Genomic DNA, 22,225 nt, shown 5'->3' with positions numbered 1-22,225 from the left:
TCCCCCCACCGAGTGCACAAATTTTTGTGCACTGGGCCTCTAGTCCTATATAATAAAAGCCTAATATGCTGTCTGGTCATCTGGTTGTCTGTTCAACAAATCAAAGCATAATATGCTAATGATATGCTAAGGCCGCTCAACCGCTCGCTATGATGTGCACTGACCACCAGGGGGGCAGACACTCCGACCGGTAGGTTAGTTTACTGCTGGGGTCTGGCTGACCGGGACTGAGCGAGACGGGCCAGACATGGCCTGGAGCCCTCTCATGGTCCCTCCCCGGCCCTGATCGTGCACTGGTGGGGTCTCTTGGCCTGGCCTGCACCCTCTCGCAACCCGGGACCCCTCAGGGGATATCGGAGAGCTGGTTTCAGCCGGATCCTGCAGGCCCGGCCAAGGGACCCCACTAGTGCACGAATTCGTGCACCGGGTTTCTAGTATTGCGATAATTATGTATGGTGCCAGCTGAGTACTGGAAATATTGGAGGGAACACTATGTAAAGCAGGGGTCCTCAAACTTTTTAAACAAGGGGCCAGTTCACTGTCCCTCAGACCGTTGGAGGGCCGGACTACAGTTTAAAAAAAAACTATGAACAAATTCCTATGCACACTGCACATATCTTATTTTGAAGTAAAAAAACAAAACGGGAACAAATACAGTATTTGTATTTGCATGTGGCCCGCGGGCCGTAGTTTGAGGACCCCTGATGTAAAGCATATGGCTGTCGAACTGCTAAGCTGCAAACCTGAAACCAATCAAATAAAATTGAAAGAAAAAGAAGAGTAAATCAAACCCAAAATGAATAGAAAGAACTAATGAAGATCGAAGCAGAAGCAATGAAATAGAAAACAGAAAACAAGAATATAAATAAAATTAATACTGTTTCTTAGAAAAGATCAATAAAATGAACAAGCCTTTAAGCTAGACTAGGGATTAGCAAAGTTTTACTACAAAGGGCCAGATCATAAATATGAGGCTTTGAGGGTGATATGTTTAATTTATATTGCAACTACTCAATTCTCCTGTTATGCAGTACTAACAGAAGCAGACAATATATAAATGAATGGGTGTGGCTACATTTCAATAAACTTTATTTATAAAAACTGTTGGTGGGCTGGTTTTGGCCTGAAGACTGTAGTTTGGCAAACTTTGAGCTATGATAACCAAGAAAAATAGAGAAAACACAAATGTCTAGAATAAAGAGATCCTACAGAGAGAAAGATGATTATAAAGGATTAAAGGATTATAGACAACTTTATACCAAATGGACAACACAAACAATACAGATTAAATGAACAAATTCCTAGAACATCACAAATTATCAAACCAGACTGAAGAATAAGCAGGGCCCTGGCCGGTGTGACTCAGTGGTTGGGTGTCATCTCAGGCACCAAAAGGTTGCCGGTTTGATTCCTGGTCAGGACACATGCCACAGTTGCAGGCTTGATCCCCAGTATGGGGTGTACAGGAAGAGGCAGCCTATTAATGATGTTTCTGTTTCTCTCTCTGTCTCTCTCTGTCTCTCTCTGTCTCTCTGTCTCTCTCTCTTTCTCTCTCCCACCCTCCCTCCCTCCCTTCCTCCTTCTCTCCCTCTCTTCCTCTCTTCTTCTCCCTCCCTCCCTGTCTTCTTCCCTCCCTCCCTCTCCCTTCCTCTCTCTTTAAAAATGAATAAAAAAATTTTTGTTAATCCTCACCTGAGGATATTTTTTCCATTGATTTTTAGAAAGAGTAGAAGGGAAGGGGGAGAGACAGAGAGGGGAGCATCGATGTGACGAGACACATTGATTGGTTGCCTCCTGTATGCGCCCCAACCAGGGCTGGGGCATGAGTCTGCAACCGAGGTAATGTGCCCTTGACCGGAATGGCCGACGCTCTATCCACTGAGCCAAACTGACTAGGGCAATAAAAATACTTTTAAAAAGAATAAGCAGAAATTCAAATAGCCATATATTAAGGAAATTAACTTAATATAATAATTAAAAATCTAGACCGAGATGACTTCAGGGATGAGTTCTACCAAACTTATATAAGGAATAATGCCAATCCTAATATACTCAGAAAACAGAGGAGATGGAAATACTTCAAAACTCATTTTATAAAACCAGTGTATCCTGGTATAAAAGTGAGACAAAGACATAATCAGAAAAGAAAGCTATAGAACAATATCCCTCATGAACATATACACAAAAATATTTAACGTATTAGCAAGCTGAATTCAGTAATACATAAAAGGAATTATGTAACAAACCAAGTGAGGTATATCCCAAGAATGCTAGGTTAGTTTGACATCCAAACATCAATTCATATAGCAACATATTAATTAAAAATGAATACCATGTACTCAAATTAATAGATGAAAAAAGAAAGGTTTGACAAAAATCCAAAATCAATTCATAGTTTTTTAAAAAACTAGAAATAGAAACTTCCTATAAAGGATATCATTAAAAACTTACAGTTAACATTATACTTAAGGGCAAAAGACTTAATTCTTTCCCACTAAATCCAGAACAAAGCAGAGATATTCAATCTTCCAACTTGTATTCAATGTCACAATGGAGGTTCTATTCAGTGCAATAAGGCAAGAATAATTAAAGCTTAAAGATTTGAAAATGTGTACTGTCTTTACAGATAACAATAATTTTTCTTCTATTATTATGAAGTTTATTAGGGTGACATCCTATACAATAAAGAGCTAATATGCTAATTAGACCGAACAGCAGAATGACCGTCCAGACGACCTTCCGGACGACCTTCTGGACGAAGCCAGGGCTGCGAGGGCCGGCCGAGGTTGCGAGGGACTGCAAGGGCCAAACAAGGCTGCGAGGGACTGCAAGGGCCAGCTGAGGCAGCTGGGGCTGCGAGGGTCAAGCCCCTTGCATGAATTTCATGTATCGGGCCTCTAGTTGGTTAGTAAGATTATATAGGTTTCAGGTATACAATTCTAAGATACATTATCTGCATATTGCATTGTGTATTTACCATCCAAAGTCAAATCTTCTTCCATCACCATATATTTAATCCTTTTTACCCCTTACTAAGTCCTCACTTCCCTTCCCTTTGGTAACCACCATACTCTTGTCTGTGTCTACGAGTTTTTGTTTGTTTGTCTTGTTTGTTCATTTGTTGCTTTCAATTTTATATCCCACATAAGTGAAATTATATGGTTCTAACATAATCTTATGTTACATAATCTTACATAATCCTTAGGAATCTAAAAAAAAACCAAAAAAAACCCACCATTAGAACTAATGAGTGAGCTTAGCAAGATCACAGGATTCAAAAACAATATACAAAAATCTATTTTATTTCTATATATTAGCAATGAACAATCTACAAATGAAATTAAGAAAGCAATTCATGAATGACATTATCAAAACAAATAAAATACTTACAAATAAGCTGTAAAAAAGAAATATAAGACCTATACACAAGATAATAAAGAATTGCTAAATAATTAGGAAGATATAATAAAATGGAGAGATATACAAGGTTCATGGCATGAAGGATTCAATATTATTAAAATGGCAATTCTTCCCAAGTTGATTCAATACAATCCTTTTCAAAAATTCAAGCAGGCATTTTTGTAGTAATTGATACCTGATTCAAATGCAAATAACATAGTATAGCCCAAAACTTTTATACACACACACACACACACACACACACACACACATACATACAAACTAGAGGCCCAGTGCACGAAAATTCATGCACTCAGGGGGGGTCCCTCAGCCCAGCTTGTGCCCTCTCGCAGTCCAGGAACCCTCAGGAGATGTCCATCTGCCGGCTTAAGCCCACTCCCCGGGGGATCAGACCTAACCTGGCAGTCAGACATCCCTCTGGCATCCCGGGAGCCCTTGGGGGATGTCCAACTGATGGCTTAGGCCCGCTCCCTGTGTGGACCTAAGCCGCAGTTGGACATCCTTAGCACTGCCGAGGAAGCAGGAGAGGCTCCCGCCACCGCTGCTGCAATCACAGCCATCAGTCCAGCTTGTGGTTCAGCGGAGCTCCCCCTGTGGGAGCGCACTGACCACCAGAGGGCAGTTCCTGCATTGAGTGTCTTCCCCCTGGTGGTCAATGCATGTCATAGTGACCAGTCATTCCTGGTCATTCTGCTGTTAGGGTCAATTTGCATATTACCCTTTTATTATACAGTGGGGCCTTGACTTACGAGTGTCCCGACTAATGAGATTTTCGAGATACGAGCCGTCTCTCGGCTGATTTTTTGCTTTGAGTTGCAAGCTAAAATTCAGGTTACGAGCCAGCTTCAGATACCACACCGCTAGTTGGCGCAGCAAACGTCACAGTGAACGCCACAACATCAGCCCAGCATCACGTGTCTCACTCGTTCACTTTAAGATTTGACATACAAGTAATTTGAGTTACGAGCTTCGTCACGGAACGAATTAAACTCATAAGTCAAGGCCCCACTGTATATGATGATTATTATATAGGATGTATAATACACACACACACATCTATAATAATAAAAGCGTAATATGCTAATTAGATCGGATGTCCTTCTGGATGACCTTCCAGATGAAGCTGGGTTGCAAGGGAAGCCTGGGTCCTGGGTGCCAGAGGGAAGCCGGTGTCGGCAGACAGGGGAAGGAAAGCCTACTCTTGCACGAATTTCATGTATCGGGCCTCTAGTATCTATCTACACCAGCGGTTCTCAACCTGTGGGTTGCGACCCCTTTGGCGGTGGAACGACCCTTTGACAGGGGTCACCTAAGACCATCCTGCATATCAGATATTTACATTACGATTCATAACTGTAGCAACATTACAGTTATGAAGTAGCAACGAAAATAATTTTATGGTTGGGTCACAACATGAGGAACTGTATTTAAAGGGCCAGAAGGATGAGAACCATTGATCTACACTAATAAAAGAGAAACATGCAAATTGGTGTCACTCCGCTACACCCACCAGCCAGTCAGGATGAGTATGCAAATTAACCCAACAAAGATGGCGGTTAATTTGCATATGCAGGCACGGAGCAAAGACTGAAGGCTCCGCCCGAGCGAAGACTAAAGATGACTGAAGACTGAAGACGACTGAAGACTGAAGAGGCTTGGCTTCTCCACTGTGGTTAGAGCGGAGAAGCCTTGAGGCTTGCCTTCTCTGCTGCGGTCGGAGCAGAGAAGCCTCCAAGCTTGGCTTCTCTGCTGCGGCCAGAGCCAAGGCCTGCATCCCGGGTGCCAGAGGAAAACCGGTGCCAGCAGCCAGGGGAAGGAAGGCCTATTGCACGAATCTCTTCGTGCAATGGGCCTCTAGTATACATATATGATGCAAGAGTTACACTATCTGATTTTTAAACTTACTATAAAATTATAGTAATCAGGACAAAGTGATATTGTTTTAAGGATAGAGTTATAATGGAACAGAATAGTCTAGAAATAAAACCCACACATATAAAATCAATTAATTTTCAAAGATGTAAAGATGATTCACTGGGGGAAACAATCATCTTTTCAACAAATGGTGCTGGAACAAATAATAAGACGCTGCAAAAAAAAAAAAAGAAAAGAAAAAATAACCTAGATCTGTATCTCACACATACACAAAAATTTACTCAAAACAGATCATAGACTTAAATGTAAATCCTACAACTATAAAGATTGTAGAAGAAAACAGGAAAAAATCTTTGTGGACTTGGGTTAGACAAATATTTCAGGAGTATGACACCAAAAACACAATCCACAAAAGAAAAAACGGACACATTGGACCTCATCAAATTAAAAGCTTTTGCTCTTCAAAAGACACCAAGAGGGAAAAGAAAATACAAGTCACAGACTGGGAGATATCTTTTGAAAACCATACACCTGATAAAGGACTTGTCTCCAGAATATACAAAGGATATTTTTACAACTCAATAGTAAGACAAACAACTAAATTTTTTAAATGGGCAAACAATTTAAATAAATACTTCATCAAAGAAGGTATATTAATGGCAGAAAAGCACATGATAAGAGGCTTAACATCGTAAGACATGAAGAAGGAACTAAGATGGCGGCGTAGGTAAACACCTGTACTCAACACCTCCCACAACTACATTAAAATTACAAGTAAAATACAGAACAACCATCATCCAGAACTGACTGAAAGCTGGCTGAATGGAAGTCCTACAACTAGAGAAGTAAAGAAAAAGGCATATTGAGACTGGTAGGAGGGGTGGAGGCAGGGACTGGGCTAGACCAGCACCCACATGTGCCATTTGTAATCAGAAGGGAGATTGTCTCTGCAAAGGCCCTACATGAGGATCAAGGGGTCCCAGCCCCACAGCAGACCCCCAGACCCGGCTCCTAGAACTAGGAAGAGATGTCCCTGTAATTACTGGCTGTAAAAACCAGTGGGAACTGGGGCTCAGTGACACAGAGGCTCCTGGAGACCCAGCACTTATTCTTAAAGGGCTGGCACAAGAAATGAACTTACAAGGTCCCATTTCCTATGAGCTTCAGTGCCAGGCAAGGTTTCCGGGGGGAGGGGGGGGTTCCAGACACATAGGAGGAAGAATGGGATTGTCCGGCATCAGGCTAGGAACTCAGGAGCGGCTTTCTCCCAGATGAAGGTGCTCACAGGGGTCATTGTTCCTGTGCTGGGACCTCCCCAATGGCAAGGCTGACTGGCAGCCACTTTTGTTTGCCCTACCCTGGTGATTCCCTGATCCCCCATCCCATCCAATTTGCACCCCACCCAATCTGTGTGCAGCGAATTTTGCAGCTGAATGACTTGCCCTTGCTCAGGCTTCTGACTTTGCTAAAATCTCTCAAACAAGCTGCAGCTAGGTCAGGGAGCCCCAAACCTATCAGTAAAGGGCCCAAGACCCAGCACTAGCACCAGTCTGCCTTGCTTCACAACTGGGCCTTGCCTGGGCACTTCCAAATCTAATACAAATAGAAGGAATCTACAGATCTCTCTTTAACTCCTGCTGGGTGGCCCCAGGCAGTGGCTGACTTTGCACCTCTCTGGAGACACAAGAGCCAGTGCACCCAGTGGTCAGTGTGAGACCATACCAGATTACAACTCTTCACATCCATAAGCTACACACTCAAGGGGCAGACTCAGTAAGCACCAAAGCCCCACTAAAGCAAGTCCTGCTCCATATGGATGTCTCCTGCACAGCAGCTCTCCCACTGTAGTCACAATTGGTCCCCACAGCCAATTGGCCTGGAGGTCAATTCCTCCCAGTGACACCAATAGCAATCAAGGCTCAACTACAACAAAACTGTGCACACAGCCCATAAAGGAGTGCACCTTGAGTGCTCAGCTCAGGTGACAGGGAAGGCTAAGCAACTGGGCCATCTAGGACACCTACTACACAAGGCCACTCTACCAACTCACCTAAAGGACACCTATCACAGAAAGCCACTCTATCAACACAGGGAAGCAGCCAAAATGCTGAGACAAAGAAAGATGTCACAAATGAAAAAAATGGAAGAAAGCAAACTACTGAATATAGAGTTCAAAATCATGGAAAAGTACCAGTCAGAAATTAAGAACACACTAACTGAAATAAAGAATAATTTACAGGGATTCAACAGTAGAGGATTCTGAGAATCAAATCAAGGATTTGAAAAATGAGGAAGGAAAAAACACCCAATCAGCAGAGCAAGAAGGGAAAAGAATCCAAAAATATGAAGATAGTGTAAGGAGCCTCTGGGACAACTTCAAGGATACCAACATTCGCATTATGGGGGTACCAGAAGAAAAGCAAGAGCAAGATATTGAAAACCTATTTGAAGAAATAATGACAGAATACTTCTCCTACCTGGTGAAAGAAACAGACTTACAAGTCCAGAAAACACAGAAAGTCCCAAACAAGAGGTACCCAAAGAGGACCACACCAAGACTCATCATAATTAAAGTGCCAAGGGCTAAAGACAAGAGAATCTTAAAAGCAGTAAAAGAAAAGCAGTTAGTTACCTACAAGGAAGCATCTATATGACTGTCAGCTGATTTCTCCACAGAAACTTTGCAGGCCAGAAGGGAGTGGCAAGAAATATTCAAAGTGATGAATAGGAAGGACTTACAAACAAGATTACTCTACCCAGCAAAGATATCATTTATAATTGAAGGTCAGATAAAGAGCTTTGCAGATAAGAAAAATCTAAAGAAGTTCATCATCACCAAACCAGTATTGCATGAAATGTTGAAGGGTATTCTTTAAGAAGAGGAAGAAGAAGAGGAGGGAAAAATAGGTAAAAATATGAACAGTAGAAAGGCAATAAATACATTATCTATCAACAATTGAATCTAATAATCAAATGAATAAGAAATCTTATGAACAGATTAAACTGGTAAATAAAATAGAATCAGAGGCATGGAAATGGAACAGACTGACAATTCTCAGAGGGAAGAGGGGGGGCGGAAAGAGATTAAACAAAGATATTACATGCATATATGCATTACCTATGGACACAGACAATAGGGTGGTGAAGGCCTGGGGTGGGGCGGGAACTGGGTAGGGGAGGAAATGAGGGGGGTGAGGAGGGGAGAAAGAGGGACATCTGTAATATTCTCAACAATAATGATTTTTTTAAAAAGGAAAAGACATGAAGAAAATGCAAATTAAAACCACAATTAGATACTGCTACACTTCTGCTAAAGCGGCTAAGATAAAAAAAAAGACTAACAATATCGATGTTCTTGAGTATGTGGAGGAATTAGAACCATCATACAACACTGGTAAGAATGTAAAATGTACAACCCCTTTGGAAAAGTTTGGCAGTTACTTAAAAAGTTAAACATACATTTACCATACAACCCAGTAATTCTACTAGGTTATCTACTAGGTCACACAGAGACTTGTATATCAATGTTTATTGCCAAAAACTATAAATAACTCAAATGCCCATCAACTAATGAATGAAGAAACAAAATATTATTCCTCACAATATACTACTCAACAATTAAAAAGAACAAACTATTAACATATTCAACAATATGGATGACCCTAAAAAATTATGCTAAGTGAAAGAAGCTACCGACATAAATCAACATATGGATTCCATTTATGTAACATTTTTAGAAAAGAAAAAACTATATAGACTAAGATTGGGGACCAGTTGCAACTACAGTGTGATTGCTTGGAGCTGGGGATGGAAGCAGGGATTGACCATAAATGGGCATAAGATAACTTTTTTCAAGTGATGAAAATGTTAGAATACTAGATTATGATGATGGTATCTATATATATATATCTATATATATATAAAAGCCTAGGCGAGCGACTGGCCGAATGGCCAACCGGCCGGTAGTTATGACGTGTAATGATCACCAGGGGTCAGACGCTCAACGCACAGGCATGGAAACATGGAACATACTAATGAATCTCAGAGAGAAGGGGGAAGGGGGAAAACAGGAAGTGATTAATCAAAGATCTTACATGCATACTAGAGGCCCAGGGATTCGTGCACCGGTGGGGTCCCTCGGCCTGGCCTGTGGAGATCAGGCTGAAACCAACTCTCCGACATCCCCCAAGGGGTCCCGGATTGGGAGAGGGCGCAGGCCAGGCTTAGGATCCCCATCAGTGCACAAATCCGTGCACCGGGCCTCTAATATAACTATATACATTTACTATAAATCATCAGTCTCAATATTTTTAAAAAATAATATTGTTGGGACCTGTGGAGTTATGTGATATTCTACATAACTCTGGTGTTTTGGTTTAATCCACACCAAGAAGAATATTAAAATATGCAATCCCATATTGTCCAAAGTACTTTTATGTGGGGAGCAGCTATAGGGTTAAGCCTCGGACTGACCTGTTGGCAAAGTCACAAACAAGTCCCAGCTTACAGGGCACAGTCCTCTTAGCATAATTAGGCTTGACCTTATAAGGCTCCCTTCTTTTCTGAAAGCTAATGGGCTGAGGGAAGTTCAGGAAGTGCTGCCAAAACAAGTGAAACTCACAAGAACCGTGTAACTATGGTAACTACTACCTTGTTTACCTCTGACTATAAAATAAAGGCTCAGCTTGCCTCTGGATCTTTCTCTGTGGCCTCAGCCAGGCACAGGAAGATCCACGGAGACTAAAGAGAGCTATGCTGATCATCTGAACGCTGTCTCCATGTCCTTCATTCTTCGCCGACTCCGTCCACACCTTTGAGAACCCCTGGCCCCCGGCACTTTTAAAACAGTAATTTCATATGATTCAACCTAAATTTTTGGACAACCATAAGAAGAACTGGAGTAGATGAGGCAAGATTAATAACAGATAGGCAAAATTAATGAAATAGGAGAAGAAACTTGAATTCAATCTTCATAAACAGAAACAGAAACTGGGAGTGGAAATCTATAACTTCAACAACTAACAGACAGCCATTGATGATACTTCAGTTTCCAACCTAACGACTGCAGTTAAGAGTCACTTTTTTTTTTAATTTAGTGGGATGACATTGGTTACTAAAATGATATAGGTTTCAGGTGTACAATGCCATAATCACCTGTATATTATATTGTGTGTTCACCACCCCAAGTCAAGACTCCCTCCATCCCCATTTACCCCCCCCCCCCCTTTACCCTTTGCTATAGCCTCCCACCCACCTTTCCCTCTGGTAATCACCATACTGTTGTCTGTGGCTAAGAGTTTTGTATTCTCTTTGCTTAATCCCTCACCTTCTTCACCCAATCCTCCAATACCTCTCCCCTCTTACAGTTGTCAGTCTGTTTTCTGAATCTATAAGTCTGTTTCTATTTTGTATGTTAGTTTATTTTGTTCATTAGATTCCACATATAAGCGAAATCTTATGGTACTTGTCTTTCTCTGACTGGCTCATTTCATTTAGCATAATACTCTACAGTTCCTTCCATACTGTTGCAAAAGGTAAGATTTCCTTCTTCTTTTTAATATTTTTATTGATATTTAGAGAGAGAGAAAGGGAGAGGGAGAGAAAGATCAGTGTGAGAGTGAAACATTGATTGGCTGCTTCCTGTGTTCCCTGACTGAAAATTGAACCAGCAACCCTTTGGTGCAGAGGACAATGCCCAACCAACTTAGCCAAACTGGCCGGGGCTAGATTTCCTTCCTTTTTACAGTGGAGTAGTATTCCGTTGTGTAAATGTACCACAACCTTTTTATCCACTTATCTACTGATGGGCAACTGAGGCTGCTTCCATATTTTGGCTACTGTAAATAACACTGCAATGAACGTAAGAGTGCATATATTTTTTTGAATCTGTGTTTTGGGTTTCTTTGGATATATGCCCAGAATTAGAATTGCTGGGGCATAAGGCAGTTCCATTTTTAATTTTTTGAGGTAACTCCATACTGTTTTCTATAGGCTACAGTAATCTGCATTCCCACCAACAGTGCATAAGGGTTCCCTTTTCTCTGCATTCTTGCCAGCACTTGTTGATTTATTGATGATAGCCATTCTGTCAGGTGTGAGGTGATATCTCACTGTGGTTTTAATTTGCATTTCTCTGATGATTAGTAATGTTGATCATCTTTTCATATGTCTGTTGGCCATCTCTAAATCCTCTTTGGAGACATGTCTATTTAGGTCCTTCCACCATTTTTTAATTGGTGCTGAGTTTTATAAGTTCTTTGAAATTTTGGATATTATCTCCTTATCTGATGTATCATTGGTGAATAATGATCTCCCATTCAGTGGGTTGCCTTTTCATTTTGTTAGTGGTTTCCTTTGTTGTGCAAAAACTTTCTAATTTGATGTAGTCACATTTGTTTATTTTTCCTTTTGTTTCCCTTGCCCGAGAAGATACATCAGAAAAAATATTGCTCAGAGAAATGTCCTAGATTTTACTGCCTACATTTTCTTCTAGGATTTTTATGGTTTTGAGTCTAACATTTAAGTATTTAATTTATTTTGAGTTTAATTTTGTGTATAGTGTAAGAAGATGGTCCAGTTTCATTTTTTGCATATACCTGTCCAATTTCCAAACATCATTTACTGTATAGAGTATCTTCACTCCATTGTATGCTCTTGCCTCATTTGAGATAGGTTAATTGACCATAAAGGTGTGGGTTTATTTCTGGGCTCTCTATGCTGTTCCATCCATCTTTACCAGTATGTCTGTTTTTATGCCAGTACCATGCTGTTTTGACTGAGGAGTCACAATGGCTAATGAGAATATTAGCCATTCAGAAGCAGATGTAGAACATCAAACTGGTAATAGTGGTTAGCTCTGTAGAGGAGAGGAAAATTAGAGTTGGTCAGGAGACTTCTGACCAAAATTAAAGTTAGAAGTTTTACAAGGATTTAAGGATTTATTTACACATTACTTGTATAACTAAAATATGTACTTTTTAATAAAAGAATTCCATATTCCTAAGATTAGTATTATAGATCACTGATTTTCTCAATGTCAACATCCTATTCTCTTGGGAGATTTGTACTAGGTTTTACAAATTCAATTGTTTTCAGGGACTAAGTGGGTAATAACATGAGTAAAACTGAGTGTACATAAGGCTTAGAGACATCAAATTCAAAATTATAAAATACATTGTACAGATTAAACAAAACCCTTCTGCAAATTAAATATAACTGGCAGTCCACTACTTTGCTAACTCTCCCAATTTCAGTGTTTCTCAACTTTTTGAAATTGTCTTCCTTTAAATAAAGATTCCAAATCTCCCTTAAAGTTATTTGAAATTTTGAGACTAAAACCAAATCACAGCAATTACATACTGAAAATGGTTTACTAAACTCAATGATCCATTATGCGTCCCTAACCCATTTAAAATTACTGACCCTAGACCAGTGATGGCAAACCTATGACACACGTGTCAGAGGTGACACGCGAACTCATTTTTTTGGTTGATTTTTCTTTGTTAAATGGCATTTAAATATATAAAATAAATATCAAAAATATAAGTCTTTGTTTTACTATGGTTGCAGATATCAAAAAATTTCTATATGTGACACGGCACCAGAGTTAAGTTAGGGTTTTTCAAAATGCTGACACGCCGAGCTCAAAAGGTTCGCCATCACTGCCTCAGAACTTATCCTCGTCTGAAATTTCACCATCTGAAATTTAAAAACACAGATTGCCTCACTTTCTTAATGCTAACATTGACTTCAACTTCACTGATCTTACATCTCATTTTACTTGTTTTGTTAGTCTCCTTTTCTTCTGCAGGTCTACTTAGCAATTCCTGAAAATGACTTTAGTTTGGACCTTTACCTTTCCTACAAACTCTTCTGCAAATATATCAAACCATTTGCAGTTCTCCTAATAAACCACAATCACATATTGTACTTTCTGCATCAAATGTCTTTTACCTTTTAATTCTTATTCAGGCTTAAAACCTGCACTCAAGCCACAGCTCCTATACAAGCTTTCAGAACAAGCCAGGCAGTGTTCTTGCCACTCCAAACCAAGCCAGGCAGCATTCTTTCCAGCCCCAACCCGCCACCCAAGTACCTTCAACTACAAACATTTAACAAGCAAACTAGAAGGATCCTTAAAGATAATTTCTTCTTGTCATTTCACAGATTAGTCATTTTAAAACTAAAAAGGTAAATAATATAGTCAGCTGTCAACCAGATCTTATCAAAGAGAAACATAGGCCTCATTGTAAAATAGATTTGAAAATAGAAAAATGACAGTTTGACCTCTGCACATACACATTAAATTGATTTCCAAGAGACTTTCCCAATTTATGGATTTGTGACTATCAATCCACCAAAGATCAATTCTTAAGATGAGGAAAGAGAGAGGGTGGATATTTTACAGTTTTAAAGCTAATTTCATATACACTGTACAATAATCCTTAACTGAAAACAGCTTGTCAATAGTCTGCCTGGGACTTCCAGACCACATATTTCATAGTAAATGTGTGTGCGCTTATGCTGAAAAGTTGTATGGTTCTCAAGTCTGGCCCAGAACCATACACCTTATTCAACATGTGTGACCTTACTCAACTTGTCCAGGATAGGGTACTTTCTTGTTTATTCATTCCTCAGTTGTTCTTTCTATTTTCAACTGGGGAGAACGGGAAGAGAAATAGACTTAAATATGTACTATGTGAGAGGGAAAGTAAGAGGCATTACAGGTTAATATTTAGTCAGATAGTAAACAATTTTTGTTATAAAAGGATAGGAAGTGGTATCTCTCTATCCCTTCTACTACTTGGAAATTCTCTTAGACTAATAAACTCTATTTCTAAAAAGCAAACAGTGCCCCCAGCTCCCATAGGCAGGAGTATGAAATAAATCTTATTCATAATTTGAAGAAGTTTCCTAATCATCATTGAGTAAACATTTCTAAAACATGCAGAACTCATTGTATTAAGCAAAGGAGCTAGAAGTTTGACTTTTACAAGTCATCCCAGTACCATATTTCTTAAAAGCTACATAAAAAGAACAATAAAACATTTCATTGGCATGTATCCTACTGCATCACACATCTATTTGTCAAAAATCTTAATTTTCTAACCTGGAATGTCGGAGGCTGTCCTTTTTATTTTTTGCAGAACACAATGTGCATTCACAGCCAACTGCATGGGGCTTAGGTAGAGACACATCCTGTTTTAACAGCATTGTAAGAATTTCATAGTTGTTACGATGAGCAGCTAAAATGACAGGTGCAATGTCCATAGTTGTTGAATACTCAGGATTCTGAATTTGCTCCATTAGTTTCTGAAAAATATTTATATAAACATTCAAAAGTTATTTGTGACTTCAAGAAAACAATTATTTGAAGAATAAAATGAAAAAAAAATTGGAAAGCACAAAGAACATAATTATTATAAGGAATAAGATAAACATTTTGCCAGGATGAAATTTTTTTGAAACCTCAAAACTTAATTTTAATTAATAAATGTAATATAATAATGACAAACAAAATCTTCAATAGAAAACATTCATATAAATAAAGTTCCGTTTTCCTAACAAAAAGATATCTAGAGAAATACATTAGGAAAAAGTATTTAATTTTCAAAAGATTATGGAAACATGCATAAGGATAAAGAACAAGAATTTTAGAAAAAAGAATAAAATGAAAAAACAGAAATGTTAAAAATAAGCAGACCATAAATGCTTGAGAAAAACTTTAAAAATTCCACCTCTGTGGCAAACCTTGTCACATTGATAGCAATGAAGCTACTTAAAAGGGATAAGTAAATAGGAGGCACTCTTTATTTTGTGCTAGAGGCCCGATGCACGAAATTCGTGCAAGGGGCTTGGCCCTCACAGCCGTGGCAGCATGCCTCGGCCCTCGCAGCCCCAGCTTGATCTGGAAGGTCGTCTGGAAGGACATCCGGAAGGTCGTTCAGCTGTCTGGTCTAATTAGCATATTACACTTTTATTATTATAATTATCTACATATTCTCAATCATTACCTCTATTACTTTCTGTTACAAATGCTTAAAAACACTAACAATCATAGCTACTATAGCCACCTTACACTTTTCATCTCATTTAATTCCCACAGTACCCTGCAGCACTGAGCAGTAAAATCCTAAGAAGAAACTGTGACTCAGAGAAGTTAATGTGCCTGAGGTAACAAAAGAATGGCAAACTGCAGAGCAGAAACCAGATTTGTATTACTCTGGAGCCTGAGCACCTTCACTACATGGGCTCATGGGGCTGATGACGGCATGACATGAAGGAAAAATCATTAGCAAATAAAGAATCAGAGTTGCCCTAGCCAGTTTGGCTCAGTGGATAGAGTGTCAGCCTGTGGACTGAAGGGTCCCAGGTTCGATTCTGGTCAAGGGCAAATGCCCAGGTTGGGAGCTGGATCCCCAGTAGGGAGTGTGCAGGAGGCAGCGGATCAATGATTCTCTCTCATCATTGATGTTTCTATCTTTCTCTCCCCCTCTCCCTTTCTCTCTGAAATCAATAAAATATATTTTTAAAAAAGAATCAGGGTTAAATAAGAAGGTTGACTATTTCATGACTATTGCATATTCTTTCCACTACTTCTCACTTTTCCATAGAGGTTTCCCTGAGAGTTGTTTCATTCCGTAGTATTAGCTGATCAAGTTCACGGTTTGTTATATAATTTTTACTAACATTGTAAAAGTAGTGCACACACATTATAAAATATCTGAAAAATATAGAAAAACAGAAAGAATACAAATACCCATAATTCCTACTACCCAAAAACCATTTTATAGTATTCCTTTCTGGGCCTTTGTCTATCTTTGGCATAAATAATTTGGCATCAATAATTAAAACAATGGTCCCTAATATTTTAAAGATCAAGGACACTTTTAATAATCTCATAAAGCTACAGCCCAGAATCTTCAGGAAAAAAATCATGTACAGAATCCTGCATTCAATGTAAGGAATTTCATAGACCGTATTTTCAAGACATTTTATTATGCTAATTTAAATAACATTACCACAAACATCTTTATGAATACAGCTCTTTTATTTATATATGTATATTTTTTACTGATTTCAGAGAGGAAGGGAGAAGGGAAGAGAGACAGAAACATCAATGATGAGAGAGAATCATTGATCAGCTGCCTCCTGCACGTCCCCCACTGGGGGTATAGCCCACAACACAACCCAGGCATGAATCCTGACCCGGAATCAAACTGTAACCTCCTGGTTGATGTTCAACCACTGAGCTATGCCAGCTGGGCGAATACAGCTTTAAAAAAAAAATTTAGGATTATCTCATTAACATAGAACCCCTGACATGGAATTATAGATCAGAAGGCCACAAACAGCTTTAAAGCTCTTGATAAATATTACCAAAGTCCTTTAATAGCTTATGTTACCAATAATATAGGAATGTACTCATTTCACTCTTAAGGTTTACTCACCAGTATGATCACTCCCAGTTTATGAATAAAAAACACTATCATGAAATATTTACTTTCCTTTGATTACTAGTAAATTTTAATATTTTCTAACGTACATATCCCATTTTGGCCCTCTTTTATATACTTGCCATTTATTTATTTCGTGGGGATTTCAAATTAATAAATTTATTTAAAATTCCACAGAAATCTAAGAACTTAGCCCTTTCCCCTCCTATTATTGGTTATAAAAAGGAGAAAATTAGCTCGGCCACTCTTCTTCTCTAAAAATCAATAAAAACATATTATTTTAAAAAGGAGGTTATATTCAGTCCCTTAAGAGAAAAATGGTCATTTTTCCTATGAAACATTTAACTATATGAAAACACTCAAAGACATAGCTAAAAGTTCATAATTTCATTGTTAATATAATCAACATGCTAAAAAAAACCTCTGTATATGAAAGTCAAAATGTAGTAAAAGACAATTTTGATAAGCCAATAATGAATTCACTGAAATGGTTAAAAAATATATGGAAAATATTTGACAATGCCTGTCTAGAAGTAATAGGCTATTAAAATTTGACCTTGCTGTCGCTGGAAGAATTCAAGCAAACGCTTGTTTGTTAGCAATAAAGTAGAAAGTGTTCTTTTACTGAGCAGGTGAAGACTACCACAGCCTTGCAACACAAGATTCAATTGGTAGTAGTCATGGTGATGAAATAATAGCAGTCATTTGCTCCAATAACCTGCATGGCACACCTCCTTTCCCCGCCAAGAAAGTAAATGGGTTTAAATACAAGAAAGTGGAATAGGTATACCAAAATAGAACAGTAACTGCAGGATAGATGACAGAAAATTGAACAGGATTATAGATATTTCTGATCCTTTGGACAGGGCTATATTCTTAACCCTTTTTTTTCTCTATTCCTGTGGTTTCTTATCACCAGTTACACTAGTTCATACCATCCTCTGGAGAAAGTCACACACAAACTTTTTAATAGTCTAGATTTGAGTAGAATATTTCAGCTAATACATGATAAAGTATGCAATTTAGCAGTTTCTCGTTGTTCTCAGATAATGCCAGATAATCTACAAGCAATTTATAATTATTTCTTAATACTTTTCTTCTGAGTATAGCCAGTTTACACTCCAGCAGTTTGCTTGTTTCACTACATCCTCACCAATAATAAGTAATATAATTTTAAAATTTTTGTATGCAACCAATATCTCATTTTAAAGACATAATTTATCTGACTGTTAATGAATATCTTCCTAATTACAAAAGCAATAAAGAAAAATAAAAAGAGTAAAAAAAAAAATCCTTAATTTGGCAATAAGATGGCTACCACTAGGTAACATTTTGCTACATTTCCACACAGTTCCTTTTGTATGCATATTTTTAACCTTGGATCATATTACACATACAGTTTACTATTCTCATTTTTGTCACTTCCTAGGTTTTATTTTTCCGTGTTCCTAAATATTCTTTAAAAAGTGCCATTTAAATATATACATCATTATTTATATTTCCAACCTTCAATTTTAAAATATTTAGGTTTTTTCACTACTTCAAGATTACAATTAACATTTTTATCCACATTTCTGACCATTTCATAGGCAAATTCCTAGAGGAGAAAGCACTAGGTAAAAGAATATGAACAGCCCTAACTGGTTTGGTTCAGTGGATAGAGCATCGGCCTGTGGACTGAAAGGTCCCAGGTTCGGTTCCGGTCAAGGGCATGTACCTTGGTTGTGGGCACATACCCAGTGGGGTGTGTGCAGGAGGCAGCTGATCGATGTTTCTCTCTCATCGATGTTTCTAACTCTCTATCCCTCTCCCTTCCTCTCTGTAAAAAATCAATAAAATATATTTTTTTTAAAAATAATATGAACATCTTTCCTTTTTCTGACACATCCTGCCAAAGTGCTATTCAAAACACCCTCCTAACCAATGATGTAGGAGACTAGACTACTCCCTTGCATCAGTGATTATTATTTTTTAAAATCTTGGTTAATTTGATAAGTAAATATTAGTATCTTGTATTTGATTATAAGTAAGGTTTAGTATTTTATATTTTTTTTCTGAGTTTTTTCGTGTCCTTTCTGATTTTGGTGTTTTTCATCAATTTGTCTAATATTAAGATTATGAACTTCTGATATATGCTGCAAATATCTTTTGCCAGTTATCCACCTGCTTTCTAAATTTTGCTTGATGACCGAATTCCAGAAATGTAACTTCTAAACAGCCATTGCTTTTATGCTTAGAACATCCTTCTACTCCCAGTCAGTAAACATTCACCTACATTTTCTTCCAGTTTTATGGTTTTACTGTTTACATTTAATTATTAAATTCATGTGGAAACTAATTTGTATCTTCAACTTAACCTGCAGAATGTTCCAAACTAAAAGTACTGGTCCATACTGACAAAATTATGGAAATATCATTAATTTTAAAAAGGTTTCCTGAAAACAATATTATTCTTGCAAGTGTCTACTGACTTTAAAGCAATATTTTACAGAGTAAAAGAGATCTATTTCCTTAAGACAAATAAATTTGGGGGAAGAAAAAGATGGCAATGGGGCAGGAGATTTATTTTTATTTAAAAATCCAAATTAATAAACATTTAAGAGTACTAACTACTATAGTTGGTCTTGATGATCGTTTTGGTCGATGATTAAGTAGTATATCAACAGCTCCCACTACTTCAGAGTCGATTGCCACCAAAAGTGCATCTGTGGACTTTAAAAAAAAAAAAAGTTAAAAATAAAAATGGAGGATAAAAAGTATTTATTTTACTAATTCATGAATAAAACTATTTTTTAAAATTAAACTGTATTATATACAGTAGTACTGAATTTCAAAAATTTAGCCTGTCCAAATAGTACATTTTCTTGCCTTACTTTGACCGAATCTTAACATTCCAAATCTATAAGAGAAATTGCCAAAAACTATAACTACAGGTAAAGAATTGCGTTCAATCTAATAAAAATGATCATCAATGCAATCATGAAGAGAGCAGACAATGGAAAATACATAGAGGGGGCACTCTCTGTTCTCATCTCGAAAACATACATGGCTGACCGAAATGGTACAAGACTGAAATTAGTATCAGTGATCTAATCAAGTAAAACCACAAAGAACTAGGCTACAATGTCCTTAGGAGGGAAAAGTGACTTTGTGGTTTTACACCCAAACTATAGCTAATTTTGAAGCTTTAACTTCGACAGCAAGAAAAAATAACTAGAGGCTGAGCAAATGGGGACTTTCAACTCTCTGTAACAAAGTCTGCATACAGTTTTATTATACTTGGAAATTGTGACATCAGGTTTTGGGGTTTCTTTCTTTTTTTTTAAATGTTTTATGTTTCTTTATTGATTTCAGTGAGCAGAAGGAACAGGGAGAGCGATAGAAACATCAATGATGAGAGAGAATCATTGATCTGCTGCCTTCTGCATGCCCCACACCAGGGATCAAGCCTGCAACCTGAGCATGTGCCCTGACCCAGAATCAAACCCTGATTTCCTGGTTCATAGGTCCATACTCAACCACTGAGCCACAATCTGGGCTTGATGTTTTTTTAAAGGAAAACCCTAAAGGCAGGAAGGAAACACAGAGATAAGTAATGATTTAATCTAAGAAAATGCCCTGATTATTTTCAATCTGTGTATTTTTAAACTGTTATAATCTTTATCAACTATTGATCAACATTCTTTTAAAAATAAAATTAGCCCTAGCCGGTTTGGCTCAGTGGATAGAGCATCGGCCTGAGGACTAAACCGTCCCAGTTTCGATTCCGGTCAAGGGCACATGCCCAGGTTGCGGGCTTGATCCCCAGTGGGGGACATGCAGGAGGCAGCCGATCAATGATTCTCTCTCATCATTGATGTTTCTATCTCTCTCTTCCTTTCCCTTCCACTCTGAAATCAATACAAATATATTTTTTAAAAATAGGACTAAAAATGAAAGACATTATGTGGATGTCTAAAAAATAGGAATAAGCATCCCCAAAATAGGATTGGGGGCCATATTCAACTATTAGGAACCACCTCTGTGTTCTCACAGGAAAACTCCCTACCCTCATAAGAAAGTTAATTTGTTATTTTATCCCCTAAAACTTTTAAGGCTCATTGGGCTGTAGCCTATTCTTTAAAGTCTAGCATTATTATTATTATTCTGCTCTGTAAACATTTCTCTTGGGTTTTTAGTTTTTACTGTATTTGGTCAGGTGAAGCAAAAAAACAAAAAGAACTATATGTTCCTTACTATTTAACATTTCAGTTCTGATTTTAAATTTTAACCTATAAAACTAACTATAGTAATGCCACTGCTAAGTCAAAATACTAAGTAACTCCAGTGATCTGAGATATAACCATGGGTCTAGCTGCACATCTCCCAAAAAACCATACTGAGTGGTCATAAACTAACTTCATGGTCATTATTTCCCGGAAGGAATTGCCTCTATAAATGACAAATATCTGGTTTTCCCAAGTACCCTTCAAGTCTTTACTGAATAAGAGAACAACTATATTAAAACCAACAAAGTAGGAAGAAAAAAATAACTGCTAAAGTTGACCATTGAAAAGAGAAAATATCAGTATAGCAAAATCATTACACACACACACACACACACAGAGCAGTCTGAAGCCATTTAATGTAAGGACAAATGTGTTTAGTTTCAGACTATCTGAAGAAACTAAAATGACTACATTCTCAGTGATTCCCACTTATGATGATAAAGTTAAATTATATTCAGATACACAGTTTGATAAAGGATAAGCTTCAGGTATAAAAATATTTACTTATATAAAAAAGCCATGCCGAAACCAGTTTGGCTCAGTGGACAGAGCATCGGCCTGCGGATTGAAAGGTCCCAGGTTCGATTCCGGTCAAGGGCATGTACCTGGGTTGCGGGCACATCCCCAGTGGGAGATGTGCAGGAGGCAGCTGATCGATGTTTCTCTCTCATCGATGTTTCTAACTCTCTATCTCTCTCCCTTCCTCTCTGTAAAAAATCAATAAAATATATTTAAAAATAAAATAAAATAAAAAAGCCATGTTTGAAAAGAATGTTTTAAGTTATTTTAAAAATATCTATAAGCCCTGGCCAGTGTGGCTCAGTGGCTGAGTGTCCACCTATGAACCAGGAGGTCATGGTTCGATTCCCAGTCAGGGCATATGCCGGGGTTGTGGGCTTGATCCCCAGTGTTGGGCATGTAGGAGGCAGCCGATCAATGATTCTCTCTGATCATTGATGTTTCTATCTCTCTCTCCCTCTCACTTCCTCTATGAAATTAATAAAAATATATTTTTAAATGAAAATAAGTAAAAAATATCTATAGATATACAAAATGTCCTTAGTTTTGCTTCCCAATTTCTCATAGATATTGGACCATTACTTATTAAAACATATTCAATTATATACTTACTAGGGGCCCGGTGCACAAAAATTTGTGCACTCAGGGGGGAAGGGGGAGTCCCTCAGCCCGGCCTGTGCCCTCTCG

The 22,225-nt window shown here is 38.1% G+C and overlaps 1 protein-coding gene across 1 annotated transcript in view; it reads right to left on the bottom strand.

The window, feature by feature from the left end:
- TRPC1 (transient receptor potential cation channel, subfamily C, member 1) overlaps positions 1-22,225 on the bottom strand; it is a gene marked incomplete at its 5' end in the record, with an annotated part of 172,941 nt that overhangs the window by 138,632 nt on the left and 12,084 nt on the right. Inside the window, 2 exons of the mRNA XM_014542148.1 lie at positions 14,405-14,607; positions 19,362-19,463. Coding sequence (XP_014397634.1) covers positions 14,405-14,607; positions 19,362-19,463 — 305 coding nt within the window. The remainder of the gene's footprint in view (positions 1-14,404; positions 14,608-19,361; positions 19,464-22,225) is intronic.

Source organism: Myotis brandtii, unplaced genomic scaffold (assembly GCF_000412655.1).
Source record: "Myotis brandtii unplaced genomic scaffold, ASM41265v1 scaffold291, whole genome shotgun sequence".
NCBI lineage: Eukaryota > Metazoa > Chordata > Mammalia > Chiroptera > Vespertilionidae > Myotis > Myotis brandtii.
This window is presented reverse-complemented; position numbering and strand designations above follow the sequence as displayed.